This window comes from Megalops cyprinoides, chromosome 18 (genome assembly GCF_013368585.1).
Source record: "Megalops cyprinoides isolate fMegCyp1 chromosome 18, fMegCyp1.pri, whole genome shotgun sequence".
NCBI lineage: Eukaryota > Metazoa > Chordata > Actinopteri > Elopiformes > Megalopidae > Megalops > Megalops cyprinoides.
The window spans coordinates 11,965,624-11,988,717 of record NC_050600.1 but is presented as its reverse complement, the minus strand read 5'-3'; the positions used below and the strand labels follow the sequence as shown (position 1 = coordinate 11,988,717).

The 23,094-nt window shown below is 38.0% G+C and overlaps 1 protein-coding gene across 6 annotated transcripts in view; it reads right to left on the bottom strand.

Annotated features, from left to right (window-relative positions):
- Window positions 1–23,094, bottom strand: part of LOC118792928 (adhesion G protein-coupled receptor L3-like) — a 190,802-nt gene that overhangs the window by 112,792 nt on the left and 54,916 nt on the right. For all 6 annotated transcript variants that reach the window (XM_036550779.1, XM_036550780.1, XM_036550782.1 and 3 more), the window contains exons 3-4: window positions 20,800–20,968; window positions 1,103–1,316 (exon numbers count right to left, since the gene is read on the bottom strand). In XM_036550779.1, coding sequence (XP_036406672.1) covers window positions 1,103–1,316; window positions 20,800–20,854 — 269 coding nt within the window. In that variant the 5' untranslated portion in view covers window positions 20,855–20,968. The remainder of the gene's footprint in view (window positions 1–1,102; window positions 1,317–20,799; window positions 20,969–23,094) is intronic.

The following is a 23,094-nucleotide window of genomic DNA, read 5'->3' as shown; positions in this document are numbered from 1 at the left end:
ATGGATTACTGTTGAGTGGGTGGGAGAAGGACACAGAATTACAGAGCAGATCAATTATTTCAGCTGTTCAGTGCATTTTTCTTGGTTTTCATTGGAACTCTTATCTTTGTTAGGCTGTGTTCATACAGGGGAAGGAAGCTAGATCATTTTAAAAAGCTATGCATATAGAAGACAAGGTTACTAAGATACTACTAATAAGGTTTCTAAGATGTGAGCATTAAAGTAACATATTAGCTCATATTGTACATCTAATTGTATATTATTATCAGCATTTCAAAAATATATGGATATATAAACTTACAGCAGCATTTAGAATTGAAGTGTTGCATTTACAACAGAACTGGCCCTAAACCATTTTACAAACACCTATTTAGGGAATATAAAACAGTTTTTTGTAATTCAAGGCAAAAAATGCAAGATGTATTTTGCAAAGCACACAGGCACACATACCCACATATATGTATGTGTGTATATGTGTTTCGTTTAGAAAAGCCCTGAATGACCAGTCAGAAATATTGCATTTGAAAACAAACTCTGATTTCTATGAAAGTAAATTTATGGAGGGTACACATTTACAGCTAAAACTACACAAGATTTATTAGTCGGGTGGTGAATGTTCCCGTTTCACTGGTATTCTTTACTTGAATAAGTAATCTGTTCCACACTGGTTTAACATATAAAGACTGGATCATTCAGGGCCATCATAGCATAGTAAAACCCTGCACATATTAAATTGAATTCATTTATGCAGCAATGAATGAGATTTTCTCAGTTATTGTTTCTAAAGAATACCCCCAACATGTCCTGCACAACAAGCAGGTGACATACGCTGTAAAATGCAACATGGCAGCAATTTATATGCAAACGAGTAAAATTTGCACGGAAGCATGTAGACGGATTTCAAGTGTGCAGTGGTTTTTGTGATGATGAACCTCCATAGAAAACCTTAAAAGTAATCTAACAAAACAGACATCACTAAACAAAAGAAGAAATGAACGGGGGTCGCTCTCCATGTAGAAGCAGCTGGAAAAGCGTTGTGTGCGTGCTGAACAGCACACACGCGTATTGGATGCAATGCTGCATGTCTGCCGCCGAGTCTCACCTTTGGGACATTATCTTATAGGCGTCAGGCAGGTAGCAGCGCGTGTTCTCCATCTGGGCGGGGTCGGCGTCGCAGATTTTGTCGTCCGTCCTCCCGAAGTTGGCGCTCTCGATCATGATGACGTCGGTGCCCGGGCAGCGCAGCTCGATGGGGTAGCTCTCGCACGACAGCTCCCGGCGCACCACCGCCATGGGGATGGGGGCCCGGCTGAAGGCTGCAGGAGGGAGAGCAGAGGCGAGAGGTCAGACCCGCAGCAAACCAGGAGCTGCGCATCTCACCTGACGCATCTTAGCACACTCAAAGGTGGTGCATTTTGTAACACAGCTGGGGTACGATAAATATTAATTCAAATATTCACTGGGTGACCAATGGTAATTAAGACTAATCCATGTTTTTTAAAAAATTGCTCTTTCATACATCAAGCAAAGTTCATAATGAAGACCATGTGCACATGTCTCATATGGAAAGAATATCAAACAAAGCACCGTCTTTCATTACTTGTCCAGGCTATTGCTAATACTTGCATCATGTTCATTTGGAAATTATTATTAAGTTTTTTTTAACCAAAAAAAGGGGACAAAACACTCTGGGCTATCTTGAATCATGAAAACAGTATTAAAATAAGCAATTCACTCATTTTTAAGGAGAACAAAAGGCAAACCATATCAGTGTTGGGAGCTCACAGAGTTATTACTACAAATTGATGACACTGTATTCAGTGCAGGTACTTAAATAATCACATCAGACTCCAGAATAACAGGGATCAATTATGATCCATTGAATGGTAAGTAAAGTGCTCTCCCTTGGTAAATGGCAATAACTTTATAACATAACATATGATGGCCTGAATAATATTTAATTACTATATTTTAACCAGTAAAAGATGACTGCACATGTTTCAGTCAGTATAAAAGGACTAAAAGCTGAAAAGCTAGCACTGATATAAGGAGATGGCTTTGGCGTGCAGACATTTTAAGACCATGGGGCCAATTGGTTTACAGCTCAAAGTAATATCATTCAAGTTCTTAACAATGCCACACACACACACACATACATCTACTTAGAAGTAGAAATTAGATGTTTTATTAGATGTCCTAGATAGTTTTCTACTCTTGTAACAGAAAGCTCAGAAAAAAAATCAACTACTTTAGTGACAGTTGTACAAATGCTTTCATTCACTCCTCTAATCAGCAAAAATTTATGAGGAAATATATTGTGTTTTAAAATATTAATTCAACTGATCAGCATATATGAACAACAGAAGATACACTGAAGATGGTGAAGAAGTAGAATGTTTTGAGTATTTCTAACTACAACTCCATTGTATATACACTGTTAGGGCAGTATTGTGTGGCAGGTACCATTTTGAAAACTATTCCCAATATCTGTTGTAGACAGCAATAAATTGGTTTATTAGAGGTGAACCACAGCTTGCAGATACTGTAAGGTGCCAAATTTTGAATAGGTCAAGTCTCTTCTATGTTGCATATCTCACCTACATAATATTAATTACTGAGATCTGAAAGCATATATAATTCATCATTCAAATAACCATATTTGACCTGTCAACATTTTTGGATGTTCACCATTCTATATGTAGACACTATCTTGCTATGCATCACATTCTGCTGCTGTTACTATAAAATACAGCAACAAATTGTTAAAGTGCAATACTGTAAGAAAGCTAAGTGAATAGTAAAAGAAAAACATAGCACACAGCCTTGTCTGTATGCTGTTTATTTGAGAGGCTCTGTCAATTCAATTCAAAACCTAATAATGAATAATTATTTATTTCTCAAATCTTGCCAGGCAATGACGCAGATGGTTACGCTGCTCTATTACATGTATCACTCATTCAAGTGCGTGAGTAAAACCTCGCTCTGAAACTCTATGGGATATTTGACATTTCCTGTTAAGGTTTTCAGCACAGGAGTTCAGCATTAACCTTCTAGAAAAACAGAATAAATTCAGAAGCTGGAGTGCATAAAAAAGTTAATGTAAGCAAGCAACCAAATGCCACAACTGTCTTAAATTACTGGAATAGTCCACAATTCCATTGTAATTGCATCTGAGCCCTGAGGTGGTGAGGGACTGGGATCGTATTTTTCCACTGATGATTGGAGCAATCACACGGGCACAGCCGGCCCGCTGCCTAAGTTCAGAACAAGGCAAAGTCTGTGAAAAGGAAATCCACACACCCATACCAAGAGGATAAAATATGCTGTTATCCACTGGTTCTTTTAGAGATTCTTTAGGCATGAATCTTTGAAGAGTTTTCTGCTGAATGTGCAAAAGGACTGTGTGGTGGTAGATATTAACTTTAATTATGTTCAGTGCTGCTTGAGGGCTGTACCTATTTCAGCTGTCACTTGTCTAGATTTTATCTTTCTCCCCAATTTTTATTAATATTAAAGTTTGCGTTCATTAGCGAGTGCACGTCTTGGGTAAACTGATAGTGTTCCAGACAAAACATTGAACACAAACAAAAAAAGTGAGAAAAATCTTTATGATGAAAATAGCCCATTGTCCATTGTAACTGCTCTAGGATTGTGTCAGGAATTGCACATTGAAATGTTCTGTCCTGTCTTTGAGACAATGCTGACTTAAAACAATATCTAAAACTCAAGTGAAACATTACATCATAAAAATCATCTTCACTCAAGTCATTCACTTCTCCAGAAATTGTCTAAACGAGGGGGGGGGGGGGGGGGGGTACGATCATAAAGATTACCCTGTTTGTGAATTTGCCTCTGGACTTTCTTGTAAAGTGGAGAGCAAGCCTCTGGCAAAACGTGAAAAAGTGAGGCAGGGACAAAGAGGCCCAGAGGTGTTAATGATACCCATTAAGAACACAAGACACTCTCATGGGGGTAAAGACAGGAATATCCTTTGATGTAGACATTGAACTCCTTTCCTATTTTCTAAGGAGACTGCATTGTACTTAACGAACAGCAACATTTCTGCTGATGAATGATCAGTTTAAAATTTCACACCAAAAATTATAATATTTCTGTGCAATAACTGAACAAACCATGTGCTATGCAGTACAATTATGCCTGTTATTGTACACCAACTGTTTAATCAATCCATCTTATAGCATGTTTTGATTTCAATGCTGATAAATGCTGTAAGATGCTGATACATGCAGCAGTGAAGCTTAATTGTCTTGACCAAAGTATAACTAGGGTAGAACATTCATTTAGTTGTTTATGCAAAATTAGAGAGGGGTATTACATTGAGAACATTACCTCAGGAGCTAAATCTCCCATGAATTTCCTGATTATTCTCTTCAGTTAACAGAACTAGATGGGTAATGTTAGTACATAAATGATATAGCTGACTTGACCATATGTAGCTTTTCATGTAAACCGAAAGGTGAACGCATGAAATTAATAATAAGATCTTTTGATAAATTTTGAAAAAAAAACTTACTACTTGACGTTTCCCTTTGTCTGTTTTTCTTGCATTAATATATTTCATATTATTTGAGGATCCTGACATGATTTAAAAACAAGAGGCAATCTCTAGAAACATTTAATTTCCTTTCTGCACTTTAAAGTAGAAAACAGGAGACATTTAAATAAATGAGCTATAAAGGAATTGAATAAAAGAAGGTTTGATAGAGCACATCAAACATGGTCTTTTCCCCCATGGAACTGTATTTACACCCCCCCACAAAGCAAGTGATTAATTAGTGCATGAATCATCATGTCATTATTCGATTAGTGGCAACAGATACACCCACATCCTCTCCTTCTTAGAGAACAAAACTCCTGTCCTGTAGCGAATTCATTGGCAATCAGCACAACCATTTTACTCCACATCTATACCTTTTGTAGGGGCTGTGAAGAGCCTGGAAAATGTCTGGAGTTTTTCCTCACAGAATGCATGAGAAAACTACGAGGATTTCACGAGAGACTGTCACTATCTCTAAACCAGCATGACCTCCATGTGACCTTCAGTCATTTCCTCTGCAATTTACAAAACAATAAAAACACTGGAACTAACACCACGGAGAATACACTTGTAGCATTATTTCAAATGATTTTGATATTTTAGACTAAATATAAACCCTCCACTTGATAAGTGGAGTTTAGAATGGCCTTCACATAGATGTTAATTGATAAATGTTTAAAAGATTGATCATATGGTTCTGTAAATCATTTAAAATATCCTCTTCAACTGAAAAGTGATGTTCAATACTGGAAAAAATTATGTCTGTAAGGTATTGCGGCTAAAATAATTCAACAAGCTAATCTGATGTTTCCAGAACCTTTTTTGGTGAAGGGCAAAACACTATTTCTTTGTTTCTTTTTTCCATCATTGATACAGAGTGTAGCACAGTGGCTACAAACCAAGTTATCTGTTAAGAGGCAAATAGCACTTGACAGCACTGTAGATGTGTGAACACATGAGGCTTGGCTGTCAATCTTGTTGTCAGTTGTGCCCTAGGAAATTAGCTCAGTGCGTCAGCATATTTACCAGGGGTAAGTGATGTAGGGGAAAAAAAAAAAAAAAACATTAGTCGAGGAGATTCTTCTTTAGAATGTAAAAAAACAAAATACACACACATACACACACACACACACACACACACACACACACAACTGAAGCTCAATTCCAAATGTTAAACAACACGTTTGGGCCATTTAGTCTCCTGTTCCTGTTTGAGTTGTGACAATGTGCTCACGAAATCAAGGGTATTGTGGAGCTTCTATGCATCGACAAGCTCACAGTGGGCAGAACATTTGATCCTGAAGGCAGCTCTGATGGGAAATAACAAAGGGAGCTGATGTGGCCGTGCCTGTTCAGCACGGCATACCTGGACTATATGCATGATGGAGCACAGCTGCATTACAATACCACTTCATCAGCAGCGCAGCGTGATGGAGCCTTCAGCATGATGCAGTGGTGCAAACACACCTCAGGGGGGGCCTGAAACGCCGCGCTGCAATACTTGTGACAAAAAAGCGACACTGCAACGTAGTTACCTAAGACCCCTGGACTCTCAGTGGCACAAGCGAAATTTAAGGGCAACCCCAATCCATGTAAATTGTTAATCTCAATTCAATCCAGGGTTTTTTTTTTTTTTCCAGAAATAAATACAAATATTTGTCTAAGCTGGAAAGCCTGGGGGCTTGGCCATGACTGGTCCAAGCAAGGCTTTGTTCTGCTAATGACACTGTTTGAGAATTTCCTTTCCTTTGTTTCCCTTGCAACTCTTGGGCCAGTGCATTGCTTTAGGGATGTTATCTGCCAAAACCAACATCCTGGCCCGCCCGCCTGCCTGACTTACACAGTGGCATAGCTCCTCAGCTGGCATGACTCAACCTTCTCTCCGCACAACACAGGGTTTAATTGAGGTTAGGATCAAAAAAGGGATGCTTTTGTTGCCATGAGACAACAACCGTTTACAGGAGCACGTAAAGCCGATTTCATTCTTACAGGATTACGGCAGAACACCGCCCGGTCATAGGTGGAAAGTCAAAACATATCCCAATGTAACCTTTCAAAATTTCAAAATATTCTATTAAAGAGACAACCATGGAAAAAAAATATTATTTCTCTCAGATCTCAGGCATCTATATTGTGGCACAAAACACCCACAAAACTATACCACAACAATCTGAAAACATTGCAGAAATATTTACAATAATGGCAAATGTGAAAATATTACCGTAACGACAACAGAGTACAGCCATTGAAATGTTAATTATATTATCAAACATAGCCATCTCATAGCCATTTTTAATGTGAACCTGACCCTTAAATTCAAAGTGCAGTGGAAAATACAGGAGTGCAAATCACTGAAGAGGCTACATTCCGAGTGGGCAGAAAAAAGCCTGCACATTCATTATGTTTTGTCAATGGCTAAGGCCCTCATAAACTGACAGTTAAAAGCACTTAATCCGTTTTGACCCCAATCAGTTGGCACTGAGAATAAACTACCTGTTTGCTCTTCATGACATGGATTGTATATCTAACAGCCTACATCTAGGGCACTGAGAGGAGAGAATATACTGTATCTATACAGGGAAAACCAGAATGGAACATTCAGCATAACGCACCAGATGGCAGTGTGAAAAAAGTTACTTCCAAACAGTAGATTGATAATGCAGCAATTATTTTTCAAAAGGTTGTAATGATAATGGCACAGAAAATAAAATAAAAAACAGCTCCCACTCTTTAATCATGAAGACAAATCACTGCATGTATCCATCAATAACAAGAAACCACAAACCTCTTTTCTTTGTACTGCACCATAATGCTAAATGAGTGATTTTTTTTGTTTTGTTTTAGTTTTTTTTTTTTTGGTATGAGTGTCACTTATCTCATTTGCATTTTCTGTGTAACATATTATATTCATTTTATTCTCTGGTCATATATTTTTTGATTATCTTGAAATGCTCAACTGATTTATCTGCATAAAAATACATTTGAATAGTGCTTAATAAAAGTATTAATGTATGCATATGTACGCATACAAAATACTCAAGTATACTTATTGTTTACATTAGTATTTTGTGTTGGTCTCAAATTGATTCAAATCTCAGCTCTGGGTGAAAATATACATCAAACTCAAATACTGACATGTGATATATAAATGACTGCTTCCCAAGAGACAAAAAGCAAATAATGAATCTTTCAAGAGCAAAAAAGCACACCAAAATGGCTACAGCCACTTCCAAGGGCAATACCTCCACTGTTACCGGCATACTACTGTAGTGCAAAAGGCCTAAAACTGCGCAGCAGGACCAAGTGACAACTTCATTACACACATTGACAATGTCTGTTAACGCCATATTGAATGAGGCAGAGAATGAGGTTGATCACCCTCAGATTTAATTAGACAATGAGATGAAACCAAAGCAATAGTGACACGCAGAAACCACACCGCCTGTTGGACGGACAAGGTGTTTACTGGCCTGCCTCTGCATTAATATGCTCTTAAGGAGGTGCGCGGGGTGCCGTGGGAGAGCCGTGTGCACGTCTGCATGTGTGAGGAAGGGAGGCGACAAATCATCTTGTACCGGCTCTGCTGAGCTCTAGGAGGTCACAGTGCTTGAGCAGCTAATTGCGACTTGAATCCCCTAGCTTGAGATTATTAATGAGAGGCTGCCAGTCATAACGACTGCACGACTTGGTGAAGGGTGACTCCCTGCTCTCACCCCACTGTCTATAGAACGCTCCCTAATCTAATTCACGCATCCGCAAAGACAGGCAGCCCGAAACCCGAGCTAAAATTAGATCAAGCTATCTTGATTGCGCTCAGGTACCCCAGCGTAGAGACAGTGTATCTGCAACATAAACCCCCCAAGAGATTTCACCAAAGCTGTCACACTATTTCTTTGGAAATGAAGCTATAGGTATGTGTGTGTATGTGTGTATGTGTGTGTGTGTGTGTGTGTGTGGAGTTGACATTCAGATTTTGTGGCTTTGCAGATCTGTAATCTACATTATGTGTCATGATGTCGCTTAGCTATTCAATATTTCAGCGACAAAACAATTCTGTTTGTTTTTGCTATTTGCATCATTTTGTTGTTGAGTTCCAAGTAAAAAGCAATGGATACTGGAATGTAAATAGTTTTGTAACATAATGATGTGCACTACAGTTTAGAGGTTATTATGTTCAAGGGCAGTGAAACAGCAGAACGGGAATTCAAAGCTGGACGAGTATTCAAAGGATTACTCCTGAATGGAAAAAATGGTGTTCATTATCTAGTGCAATTACCACTGTGATCAAAAACAAATGGACATGCGAAACAGTGAAATTGCACCTTTCCATTTTAATTGCCATGGTAAAAATGGACCCGAAAATATGATAAATAAGTACGTGAATGGATTTTTTGTGGTTTTGTATGAGATCAGTGTTTTTAAGGAAAAAAAAAACACATCACGGAATAGCCGAAAAAAGATCTCACATATATGAAAGGGCTGCAGCAACAGCACTATGAATCCCCTCTCCTCTTTCCCTTCAGTTTATCTCATGCACTACTTTAATTTGAGGCAGAAACCACCGAAATAGCTCATTGAAAAAAGATCCCCTTCAAGCCGAGGAACTGAACTGAGGCCAGTGTTCGGAGAACCTCTGGGGAATGCACACCTGCATTTTTTCTCACTTGACAGTCAGGCATTTGTAGTCTCTTTCCATCCCTTATCACCATAAAATATCTATTATGGAGAATAAGTAAATTGCCGGTCCCCACAACATACTTCTCATTGGTGAGCTCCACTCAGTCTGACCGCTCCTGTTTAGTGCTCCTGAAAAAACTCTTGGTTTTCAAACGGATGGGGGCGATTACAATAAAATAGAGAGAAGACATTCTGCTGCTATTTTTTAGTGGGTGTTGAAATTAACATGCAGTGGACACGCTGGCATCCAGTAGTACCAAAACAAATTATGGTAACAATGCATTTTTGATAACAAATCATTCCCTGCAAACCATCTTACATACCATATTAGGAGAACAGGGAGTTTATTTTAATGGTTGAGTCATCGCTGGAACAGTACACCAAATTTACAGCCTTTTCCACCATTCCCTGTGGGTTGAAGGGCCGAATACATGACTTCTCTGTCTGCATATTCTGTGGATTTGCTGTTGTGATTTTGTTAGGCTCTGGTGAGTTTTTAATATTCAAAGGAATGATAAGTGCGATCAGTTCGAACCTCACAACACATTTCCAGTCAAACGCAGAGAGCGCAGGACACAGATTTTTTTTGTTCAAAGCACAATTAATAAGGAAATGGAAGAGGAGAAACTCTGTCTCAAAAGAGGCCGCTGTTCTTACAATAGAGCCCTTCTTTTGTCAATGGCTGTATTGAATTCCCTCAGAGGGTACTGGGGCACATTGGAGGCCATCTCAAGTGTCCCCCTCCCCCCTCTTCACAAGGTCTGAAAGGCTAATCTGTCTCTCGGCAACATTTGATCCCAGTCTTGGTCTGGATGCCTACTTTACAATACTTCATATTGATTCCCAGCCTTCCATTGCTCCGCAATGCTCAATCATTCTTTGTGGAGGGTGACAAAAATCTCACATAATAATTGGACACAAGATACATCAAGACCATTACTTGGAATATTCAAATGTAATGAATATTGTTCTTTAATCCAAAAAGTTGCTCATGTAACCCTAAATTGCCTTCAGCACCAAAGCTGCAAACACGCATCTGTTAATGAGTGGTGGAAAAGCAGCTTGAGAGGCAGATAAATAATTAATAATCCCTTTTTGGTCTGATTGATCTTTAAAATGACATACATTCTGCTCTGAACTCCATGAAAGGACTCTGTTATTGTTCTCTGGTGAACCAACTTCCTCTCTCGGGCCTCTACGTCAGTGGAGTGTGGGTATGATGAACACAAAACTGAACTGTGCCCAGTTATCACTGAGCTTTAAAACTCCACTGCTTGACTTCACTGGTGACTCATGTACTGCCTAAAACAAAAAACACTGGCAATCAGTCACTGATTGCAAAAATCAGCACATGGGCTACAACATGAAGGCTGTTAACACAAGGTATTTTCATAAAGTGTCCATGCATGAAACAGGAACACTATTTTACTGCACTTGCTAAGCATGAATAATCATACGATGATGGTGTCTAATTAAATGGTTTTTCATTCCGGCAGGAAAGTGATGCAGAACATCCTGGACCATTACAGTACATAATAGGTATTTGCATGAAAGAGGTTATATTGAATTGCACTGCTAATAATTGCATTTCTAGTCACACACACACAATCTCAATAATCATAGGTAATTTATGACTAGATCTAGACAAAAAAAGAAACTAGGAACCATGAGAATGTTTTGGAATGCCCTCCATAATCTTTTGTTTTTATCCTTTTGTAATTCACTATGTATTACTACAGAATGAGATATATTCATGTGAAGTGCAAAAACAGCTTCCACAATACATTCATATAACAATTCTATTGTCTACCATATATTGTTTTTTTTTTTCTTCAAATTGCTATGCATGATTGACAGCGACAGGCATAGCTCCCAGCAAATGATTTGACAGGTCTCAACTTTTTGAGGGCTCTCTACCCTCTCACTGTTGTGCTAGATTAAGGGTCATTATGCAATATTTATAACATCACTCTATGCTGCCAGCATTGGTGTGCAATGTGTCATCTAATGTAAACTAACATCTAGATCCACCTGACCTCTTGTCAATATTAATCCTCATTAAACACCACTCTGCTTCAATAAGCAGCTCTAAATTGCATCTTTTAGCTCTTCAGATCATTCAACTGAAGCTCAACCTTTAATTAATACTTTAACAAGATATGTATTCCTTGCAGAGCACCTATAAAATGTTAGGATTTTTTAACCCGTTTCCAAAATCCTGAACACTTAATGTTGTTGTCATTTGTTTCAATGGTTTGGACAGCGCTTTGGCAATGTGAGATATGGGGGAGGGCTCGGCCAGGTGCTCAGGGCATCTTCAACTTGCATATGAGCAGAAACAAGTTATTGATTTTTCAATCTGGGCAACACACACACACTTGTGTGTGTGTGTGTGTGTGTGTGTGTGGTAACGCTGGTGAGCGGGGCAGCCTGTATCTTCTGCAAAAATTTTAAGCATTTTTCCTGAAGTAACAGCAGCACTGCATGCATTAATACAACCACAATTAAATCATTGATAATGCACATTCAGTATAATATTTGACTGTATCATTATGTCATAATTTAGTGCCTCCAAACAAAGTCACAACAGCACAACAAAAAGGGCATTCATTATATATTTGGATTCTGAAAAAAAACAGGAATGCTTTCTCCAGGTGTTTGTTCAGAGACTTTTAACACATAAAAAATTATTCTTGCAGTTCCAGCCATGCATAATTTATCTGTGGTGGTGCACTCCTCAGACATCTGAACTTCCCAAAGACAGCTTGCAGTCTTCCTCTGTTTGGAAGGCTTTACCATAAAATACAGCTGCCAGTGAAGCTTGATTCTGTTGTTGCAAATAAAATGAAACAAAAATGAGAATGAAAATACACTGGAATTCCAAATGTCCACTTGACAGCTCAAACAGTGTCCCAAACAGTTTTGTTTATGCTTAAACTAATGTTAGTGATGATTTAGTTTCATCTAAAACATTCATCTTGACATTGCTGGTGTTTTCTGATATCCCCATCTGGTTATATGTATACAACTATGATCAGAAGTTCAAAATTATTTCCCATCTTCAAAATCGGCCATGGCAGCAAACACAAACAGAAGAAGAAAAGGGAGTGGACACAATCTGAGGCCCAATCATTCTCAACTTACGCTCTTAGAAAAAAATGTGAATGGCAGCCACACAAAGCAAAGCAAAGGTAGCTGGATTTGTGTGAGTATTTTGCAAGACCATTCCTCACAGCTCCTGTTCACACCCAGTTCATTGAAATCTCTTATTCATAGCTTCTTAATCCCTCTGAATTTGGCCTTAATACTCTGCAGATGCTGTGTGGTGGTGTCAGGTTTTAACAACTTTTTGCAAAAAAATCTGCTGTCATATTCTCTCTTTCAAGCCAGAAAAAAATCTTGTTTTATCCATACTGTTTGCCTCAAGAATGCATAAGCTTGGTGAGTATCGTCTGAGTCTAATAAGGTCATTTGACAGCAATGACTCACATTCCCATTTTAATTGTGCTGAAACTGGGGAATGCCATGACAACATCGGAAAACAAGTAATCTTTAAAAATATTGAGAAACACTTCAAAAGATCCTCTCCACATCTTCTCCAACACAACCTGAGCGATAATCGTAAGTTAAACAGTTCCAAGGAGCCTAGCTCTAAACTAACAAGACAGAAAGTGGATAAAAAAAAATAACCACAATCAATTAGGATCTAGGAGTAATCCAGGAGCGCTGCAACAGAGCACTGTGTATGCCATTTGTTTGTTCACACTTCACTGTAAGTTGTTTCCCACCATTTCTCAGCTGGAACAATTACATCCCAATCAGTTCAGATCCTATTGATGGTAGACAGGGTTACAAGGAGAAAGGAGGGGTGAGGGGTGAAAATGTGCACCAAGGCATAAACGAAGCACAGCTTTCCCTAAACTGTATACTAAATAATACACTTCCATTAAAAATATCTTAAAATAATTATTTCTTAATTTTATGCAAATGTCGCCATACAGTTTCATACTATATTAGCCAAACTGTAAAACACAGCCATCGCATTATTGCGGTAAAGTATATTTATGGTATTTGAACTTCCGCACAGAAAAACAATTCAATGAACATCAGTTCTTTCATTTCACACAGATGAGGGAGATAATCCTGCTAACAGGCCTATGTTCTTTCTTGTACTATAAGCGCATGCAGCTGAAAGAAAATTCCTTGCTGCATCACGGTCCACGGCATAGTAGGACTGATTCTAAAGCCTGTGGGGAGAACTAAAGAGGGAGTCATTTGTTTTCCCTTAGTTTGGCAAAATGTGTTATTTAGCTATTCAGAGGCTGAGTGACTTCCCTCTCGATGTTTCATGCGTGCGTAATCCTTAACCTGGGGGCATTTACAGGGAAAGCATTTCCCAAAGGGCCAACCGCAGGGAAGAGGGCTGCACTACTGAGCCCTCCACTACATCAGGACTAACTGAACCTCAAACGACATATAAGCCTCAAAGAGTAGAATTACATCCATGCAGCTGAACCTGCTGGACTCAGGACACCAAGATTTACATTCCCTTCAAAACAATTGTTTTCCCTCGCATTTCATATGCAAATCAAGGCAGATTGATTTTCACACTGAACGTGTACAAGAGGTTAACCGTGTGTTCCATCAGTAACCACCTGAATAAAGCATCTACAGCTGTGATTAACTTAAACTGAGGAAACTGGCCTGGTCCAACATTTGTGAATAAATATGTAAATACACACCTTTAGCATTTAATACACTACCTGTGGTCTTTAAAATTGTCTTAAACCAAAAATATTATGTGAAAAATGAATGCTGTTGTGATCAAAGTAAATCATGAAGCTTCAACATGAAATCATTTAGTTAAATAAAATATGCTAATGCAATTGTCTGATGAGTCTTGATAAACAGGTCTGTCAGATTTAGCTCTAGTGACAGTAAATATATTATGTGATAACACATTAGGCTAATGCCACTTGTAGTTATTAAGTTATACAGCAGCAGTCTGAAACAAATATTTTTGTATACTGTCTATAAACATTTGATGTCTTGAGTGAATGGCAAATTGAGTCAAGTTTTTAGATATCCCACTAGTGGATGTCGATTAATAGGGTATCCAACAATTTTATGTAGGAAAACTACCATTTTTGCAGTTAATGGAATAAAATGATGTTTTAGGGGCTGAGCTACAAATATGATCTGATAACAGTGTGATTTGTGGGTGGAATTGGGAGAAATGACAAAGTGATACCTTTATTCATGTTTGCAAAATGTTACTGCCTAGATAATGTAATGGTGCAACATTAAATGTACACACATCTTGTACGGTGTTTAGGATAAGAGCATCTACTAAGAGACAAAAATGTAAATGCAAACACTGAAAAAAATTTAAATAAACAAAAAAGGAAATTTCAGTGCAGTATGCTAGTGACATTGACAGTCTAAGCTATAGTGGCAACTACAGTGCTAGCTCCAAGTGACGTGCGAGTGTTACGTGTGAGTCTTACGTAATGCATATTCAATATGTTAACTAAACACATATGTATTTCATGTTGAAGGCACAGTTGATGTCATTCCTTTAGTTGTTCTCAAGATGTTACTAATAACTATTTTCTGAAGTTCTGTAAGAATTCTCAATAAATACCATGTTATTTATCTATGGTAGTGCCATTTCTGGTAACCACAGTGAGGCATACCTGTATCTTGACATCTGAGATCATTTCCTGTTGGGTGTCCTCATAGCTCTCCCTCACAATACTAATTACAAATCTTGATCAAATAATCACAACTCACACAGTTACTGATAAAACAACCACCCAACCTACCCGACCAGCATTATTTATCAATATTTTACAAAAACTAAACATGTACTCCATATCTGCTCTCTCTCTACACACATATATGCAAATGTTTATCTTATAACTACAAATGTAACCTTGACATAGTCACAGTATTTCATTGCAACCCTTTCTTTTACACTGCCAGGGTATTTCAATCAGTTTAAGTATATACCACCAGAGTCAGAGCCAGAGTTTCTGTGTAGGAGACTGCCTCCAAACATGGAAAATAACCTCTGAAGTATTATTATTATCATTTTTTTAAAAACAGTACAGAAGAAACCTAAGTTTTTTTTTTTAAGAGGCACTTTTCAATGGCTCCATTTCTTGCTTTTTTACCCTCCAGTTGTAACATTTTTGTTTTTTCCATACTGTGGCATAATCAATGCCTGATAGACACTACAGTTATATGGCTGTTTCCTGTAGTCACAGTCAAAAAAGTGCCAAAGTATTTGTTAATACTGGAAGCAGGGTATTATACTGGTGACAATACAAGCTTTATCTAGAAGAGTTATAATAATATTATCATTATTATTATTATTATTAATTACAATTTATTAAAAACTTTATCATTAAAATCCATACTGATCTCCATAAAGGTGTTAAAGTGGAGAGGTTTAATCCTTGAAAACAGTAAAATGTTTCAGATACTCCATAAATCACCAGGGCTCTCATGTACAGCTGATAACACAAACATTTCAATTTCATCCTCCATCACCAAGTGTTGTTGCAAAAAAGGATATATTAACAATGATAACGGCCCAGACGTATGGACAGTTAAACCAGCTGAGACAGTTAAGCCAGCTGAGACAGCTGAGGACAACTGGAGGAAAACATGAAAGAAAAACTGATCTTCACACATATATATATATATATATATATATATATAGATATATATATACATGCATCCACACTGGTTCCGATTGATTTTTTTTTACCATTGTGAAATCTTGCATTGATTATCTCTGTGCAATCTATGGTTGTCCAATTACAAGCTATGTAAGACAAAGGGATAGAAATTCTTTAGTTCAACCAAGACATAGTTATACCATACCTGTCACTTCAGATATTTTGATAACAGGCTCTACTATTGATTTAAAAACGTGGAGATACTAACTACACTGTCCAAACAGATGGCAGACAAATGAAAACCATATATAACACAGCACATGCTATGAAAAAAGGGAGACCCCTCTTTGACTTTGAGTATCTGTGCGTGTTAAGTTTGATTCCAGCTTCTCTGATTCTTTATGTAGCTTCTCAGATATAGTGTGTCTAGCTAGCTAACTAGATACCTAGTAGTAGGAGCAAACCATGCTACCATACAGATGTGTGCCTTGCAGGATCCAGTGAAAATGTAGACTAGCTTGATTCACAATTATTTTGTCTGGTGAAAAATCTGACTGGCTGGTGATTTCTTCAATCTACCAGCCACCCTAGCTGGTAGATCAAAAAAGCTAGTGACAGACTTTTCATCATATAACAGCTAAACATTCTAAACATTCATCACAGCAAATTTTCACAGACATCAACATCAATGTGTTCTTGTATACAGACTGAACTGGTTTATGTATACATATTTCTCCAACAATATCAAGCAATCACTGCAATACATTCAAAACTGTTTGCTTAGAAAGAATATCTCTGATTTAATAGAGACATAATGCTGGTAGTCACTGATGCTGTAAATGAAGGGTTGCATTGTAAAAGGAATTATTTAAGCACTCCCCTTGAATGTATTATGACAGTGCTTAAGACATTTCACTGGAGCTCTAGAGTCTTACTTCAAAGAGTTGCAATTCCATACAGCAGCAGAGGATAAAATGAAACGAGACACCATTTTATGGTGGAGATGAAACTTGTTCAGGTTTGGGATATCATTATTACAAAGTACTTGATTTGGTTAACTGCATTTACCTCCAGCATCCAAAAAAATTAAACTGAAAGCTGTTTTGCAATGATTATGTACATGTCCAAAGCTTTGCATACTGATAGTCAGTAATTATAACAGGATATATTTTAAATATGAACTTTTATCTACAAGCTAAAACACACAATTTTTAGTCTGCATATCTAATCAATCTCATAGATTTATTCGGCAGAATATTCTTCAGTGGAGTGCATCACAGACATGCCAAATAAGAAGACATTTATCAATACCAAAAACAGGCTTTCAGGGTATAAAACGGGAAAAAACCTCTTAGAACATAAGAATATAAGAATATTGTTCACTCAGTTAATTAACCAAATAACCGAATGTCCTAGTGATTCAAGTGAATGCAATTCCTAGTGAGGATGCACTAAGTGCGTAGTCTGCAGAAACATTGTGATCGACACCAAGCTTTTCATAAATCATGCCCATCCTGTCTGGGGACACAAACAGAATAGGAAATGAGCATATTTTCTGCAAAAACCAAGGTCGAGGGGGAGCTGAGTGTTGATGTTGATTTGCCTTCCACTGCAAAGCTTGCAGTAGCCTTGGATTGCCCACTAGTAAAGGTGGAACACAGAATTCTGGGACTCAAAGGGTTAGAGCTTTCACTACATTCAAATGGGCACAGACAAGACTGTGATATCAAAGACAACTTCAGTCTCACCTTTGTCCATAAAGTGTACAGTCTTTATTGCCCAAGATGTCATAGTACAGTTCATGATAGAGCTTAAGACCCTGACTAAAAACTGAATCTGAATCTATTTTCCATTTGAGAAAGGGGGTCACAGGCCAAGAACAGTTCTCAAAAGAAGGTGTGCACCATGTTTGTAGCAATTCCATCAAGCAAATTTTATGATCTGTATTAGTGGCCAGTTCTGAAAGTCCACAATGTTAGCAAATATCATGAGCAGTATCATTAAATATATTTGTAGAGCCAACAGGATTCAGTCATCAAAGTAGACAAGAAAGACAAACATGATAAAAATGTCTGTGATTTATTTGCATTGACTGATATGTCCTTTTGACAAACTGGAATTCAAATTACGAAGTCTGGTTTCCAGGACAGCTGTTCTGTCTATTATTATTATTATTAGTAGTAGTAGTAGTAGTATGCTTTTGTTGGATGGCATTGTGACCAGTTTTCATTATTATTATCATTGCTGTTGTTGGTGGTGGTTTTATTATTTACAAATACAATAAGATGACAAAATACCATACTCATTTATTATCATGAGAAATGTTAAGTGCTTCATTTTCCACCCATGTATTTATTTGCATGTGCTATCATTTTTGTTTTATACTTGACACGAGGGGAAGGTGAATGAACTGCTATTTTGCCAAATGTGCATTGAAATTTTGCTTGTTTTGTGATTTTAATGAGAAAACAAGGATAAGCAAAACACCCCTTGCTCAAAAGCACCTTGTAACAAAAGTTCACATTTCACAAGATCCAGTAATAACATTTAAACGCTTTTAGCTGTTCTTGGAGTTGAATCCCAGAAGTATAGAAGTATAGATTCAATGGAACCCTTTACATCTGAATTTATTTTTGAATGACTGTTTCTCTTAGGTCTTCTACATGATTTTAAAATTCATTTTAATTTTCTTGGATGTTGCCCTTGGGATGTTTGTATTAAGACTGCTATATAAAATAATTTTGCACTGTATTGGATTTTGAATCATAGAGTTAATCCCATTCATAATTGTTTTTTTTTTTTTCCCCTTAACAATCATTTCAGGACCTAGACATGAGGACAGTCCAACAGCCACATCTGCCAACACGTGTCACACATGTAACATGTTAGCAATCCTTTCATCTGTCACACTGCAATGCCAAGGCACACACTCTGTATATTCCATCAGGGCTGCTGTCAATTCATCATCATCCAGTTTAGATTATCATAATCCCTGGTTTACAGATTTTGAGGTGAGACAAAATAAATGGTTCAGCGAGATGAAAATGCAGTAACTGAGAACATCAATTGGCCATGCACTCAATGACCTTATGTCATAGATTCAATCCAACCTGTACATACAAGTAAAAGAAAATCCCAAGAATGTTTTGATGTGGAGCCATAGCTGAGAAAATGTAACAGGCTTGCTCCTTCCCATTCACCCATCCCACACTTATGCCCATAACAGAATTGGCAGGAGACAGACCAACTGACTTGTAACCACCCCCCTGCACTGAGCTGGTGGGCTTCTGGAACGCACGTGTATGTCCTCATAGACGCCTGGTTGGATGGTCAATTACCTGCTATCACTCAGCACAGAACAGGAAACTTGCAGCACACCGAGCACCTGCTATGAGCAGAGCTTCTGTCAACCTTGGCAAAATCAACTTATTTTTTACGTACCTGGAGCATGTTTATTATGAAAAAAAAGTGTGTCCGTTTTCTGGCACTTTCTTAAGAAAATCTGAGTGGGCTGTAGTTTGTTATTGCAACATTTATGCTTCATGTGCAAATGATGATAAATATTTGACTTCGCTCATGTTATATGAACATCTTTCTCTGATATTTACCTACTCTCCCTCTCTCTCTCTCTCTCCCTCTGTCACACACAAACACACATAAAAACAAATGATGTACATAGTACCATTTTTCATTATCATTGAGTTACAGAATCATAAGGTTTCACTAGGTTCTGCTAACACAGTATTACTATCATATTACATTTTCTGTTATTTGTTTCAACGTGTTTCTGATCAAACTTGAAGTCTATCACCACATTAATGCTTTAAATTGAATAAACCATTTACATTTGTGTTACATTACTGTGGCCTAGGTATTCATACACCACTCCCAAGGTACATTCATCTTACAAGGAAAGATTGATTTATAGATATTGATATATGCATATCAACAGAGTTCCATCCCACAGCTCTAATCAGGCACCACTTTGAGTAAAAGGAGCATATTCATTCTTCCTCAAAGCAAATGACTGATTGAAGACCTTAATAGGATTATCTCCAAGTAGGACAGCATCCCCCACAGAACCGCATGCATCACAGACAACAAGAGCAACACAGAATGCAGAAATCCCTTTCACTTAAATAATCCACTGCATCATTTATCCACAAAGCAAAGAGCTGCATCTTTATACATTTCTGAAATATTAAAAGTAAACAGTATGAAGTAAATTGCATAAAGTTAAAGTTCTTTTGAAATTGGTTTGCTTCAGTGAGCTCGAGGTGTGATTTCACGGGTCAGGTTAGGACAGCAGGAAATACACATACACAAGAAAGTCTTGAAATAAAACTGTATATGTTAGCAAAGCTATAAAGCTAGTTCAGTTCTTTCTCCTGCTGGAGCAGTTTAAAAGCAGCCTCTACGCAGATAATCCACCAGATCTTTTGACACCTCAATTACTTTCAGCTTCATGCCACTATTTTCGGATGAATAGTGCTGCGTGCAAAAAAAGGTAAAGCATGTATTAATGCCACATGACCACTTCTATTGAACATTAGAACAAAACAATTAAAGCTCCCCAAGCCCATTTTGATTTACACAACAAAGCTCGCAGATACAGCACAATGCAATTTAATTTGCTCAAATGTACCTTACCGGTCCTGAGGTATCAAATTAACATCTTTATGGACCATTGCCCACAAAACCCTGCTTGATTTTTCTCCCCCTTTAATCTGAATGTAAATGACTTAATTTATTTTATTCCTAAAACAATTGTTGAAGGCTAGCAGACGAAATGTGAACCGAGGCAGTTTCAATTTATTTTAATTACCGCAAGGGTGTGGAGGGCACAGCGCAGGGATCTGACTGAAGTGTAGAGCTTACCGTGAGCGGCTGGTGCGCACAGAGCAGCAAGGAGCAGCAGCTGTGTCGTCCACATGGCCTCCGCAGAAGATCCACCACCAGATTGAGCCTTCCCAGTTGAGCCCGAGCAGCTGTTTGCTGGACTGCTTCTCTGACACCTCAGATCTGAATGATATCACTGCAAGCCTGCCTGTAGACACAGAACAAAAATCTGTCAGCCAACGGTACATCTACTGTGCACAAAGATGCAGGGACAAAAGATCCACACCCCAAATCAAACTGTTGAGAGGAAAGCATTTTTTTGGAGATCAGACATAATTCTTCCAAAAATGAGATGCTTTACTGAGTTCTACTGCGATTATTAAACCCACAACATGAACCTTGGATTCATGGAGGTTTCCATGCTGTGTTCTCCCAATGAAGGTCTACACAATCATAAAGTGTTGATTAGGACCTAAGTGATATCTCACAGCACAGGCATACAGCAGTTTGTTAGTTTGTTCAGATTTCCTATGCGGTGATGAAGCCAGTTTCGGTGAAAGGTATCAAATTAAAGATGTGTAAAATATTGTTTCAGATAAATTCATCAAATGTTTCAAGCAATCCATGAAACTTCACTGATCAAGTTTAGCAATTATGTGAGCAACTTTATGCTCAACCCATACCAGCTGATAACTGTTTGTATTATTATTGGGGCGGCAGTGTACCATAGTGGTTAAGGAGCAGGACTCGTAACCGAGGGGTTGCCGGTTCAATCCCCGCTGGGACACTGCTGCTGTATCCTTGGGCAAGGTACTTAACTCACAGTTGCCTCAGTAAAATATCCAGCTGTATAAATGGATAACATTGTAAAGAACTGTAACCTATGTAATTCGCTTTGGATAAAAGCGTCTGCTAAATGAATAAATGTAAATGTAAATTATCCAATGCCATAATGTACAGTTATATGAGAGGGAGTTACCTAGTATACAGTAATGCAACATATTATTTTACTTAGTAACTTCACAAAGAATGAAGCAGAACACTTAATTTCACCAATCACATGTACTTGAATACTTTTGTGTACACACTCACACACACACACACAAACAAATATAATTTTTATATGTGTGTGTGTGGTACAGACTAAACTCCTTGTCATACAGCATGTAATATCCTGCAGTCTAACAATTCATACCAGATTAGAACCATCAAATTCAAACACATTAGTCTAGCAAAACGGAAGAGAAATACCACATCGTAAGTCACCCATTTTAGAAAGGGTTAGCATGCGGAAGTCTAGCTGTGGGGCTATTAGCCAGTTTATCTATTACTCCCATTTATGGCTACACCACCACTGACCCTGACCTTTCAGGACTGGATTGTACCTGTCTAAGTCATGCCACGTTGAGACAACATGATTTGCATGCCATAAGTTAAAGCAACAAGCTGTCCATATGACGCCACCGAGCAAATGAAAATAAGGCAGAAATAGGACTGGCGGAAAAATAAACAAATGTAAAGAGACAAACGACCTCCATTTTCCTGCTGTCTGCTCTGAAAATGTGTCATTTAACTACAAACATTTTTGAACAAGCTTCTGCAACAATATGTGGTGCTATGTGGTCTCTGCATTAATGAACGGTGTTCCTTGAGTGTTTCTTTGTTCTTTACTCATGGCACTCATGTGCAGATACATGTCTCTTATTGTCACTGCCTCTGGAAAGAAATTACAGAGCTCCTCCTTCTCCCGCATCTACCTCAATTCAATGTGTTCGTTTAACAGAGAAATCATGAACAGAACTACTGACACATTAAGAATGTGGCTGTTTTTCTTCTCTCCAGAAGTGTTACTTTTCAGTAATTATCACATTTTACCTGACTTTACCGTAAGATACTATTTGTGTAACGTGAGAGAAAGACAACACAATCAATGGTCCCTGTGGATACATACCAAAGATACAAATAATATAAATAAAAATGGCACAGAGGCTTTTTCTGTCCGCGCAGAAGCTGTGGAAAATATTCTCAAATCACCTGTATGACTGAAGTTTCAAATGACCTCAACATGAAAGAGAAGGTGGAAAATTACAAGCCAGAAATCTGTAGCTGCCAATCCCCTGGCTATGGGCCCAAGAGCCTGGTCATTTAGTACACTGCTGCTTTTTGGAGGGTGTTGTTGGCAAATTAGAGATTCCCCACTTTCAGAAATTTTCTAATAGATCAATGTGGCATTACACCGTACCACTTCATTAATTTCCACGGTTTTTAGCTGCACACCTTCTGTCAATGAGGCCACTGTGTACTTAGAGTCATTTTCAAATTCCCTCAATGATG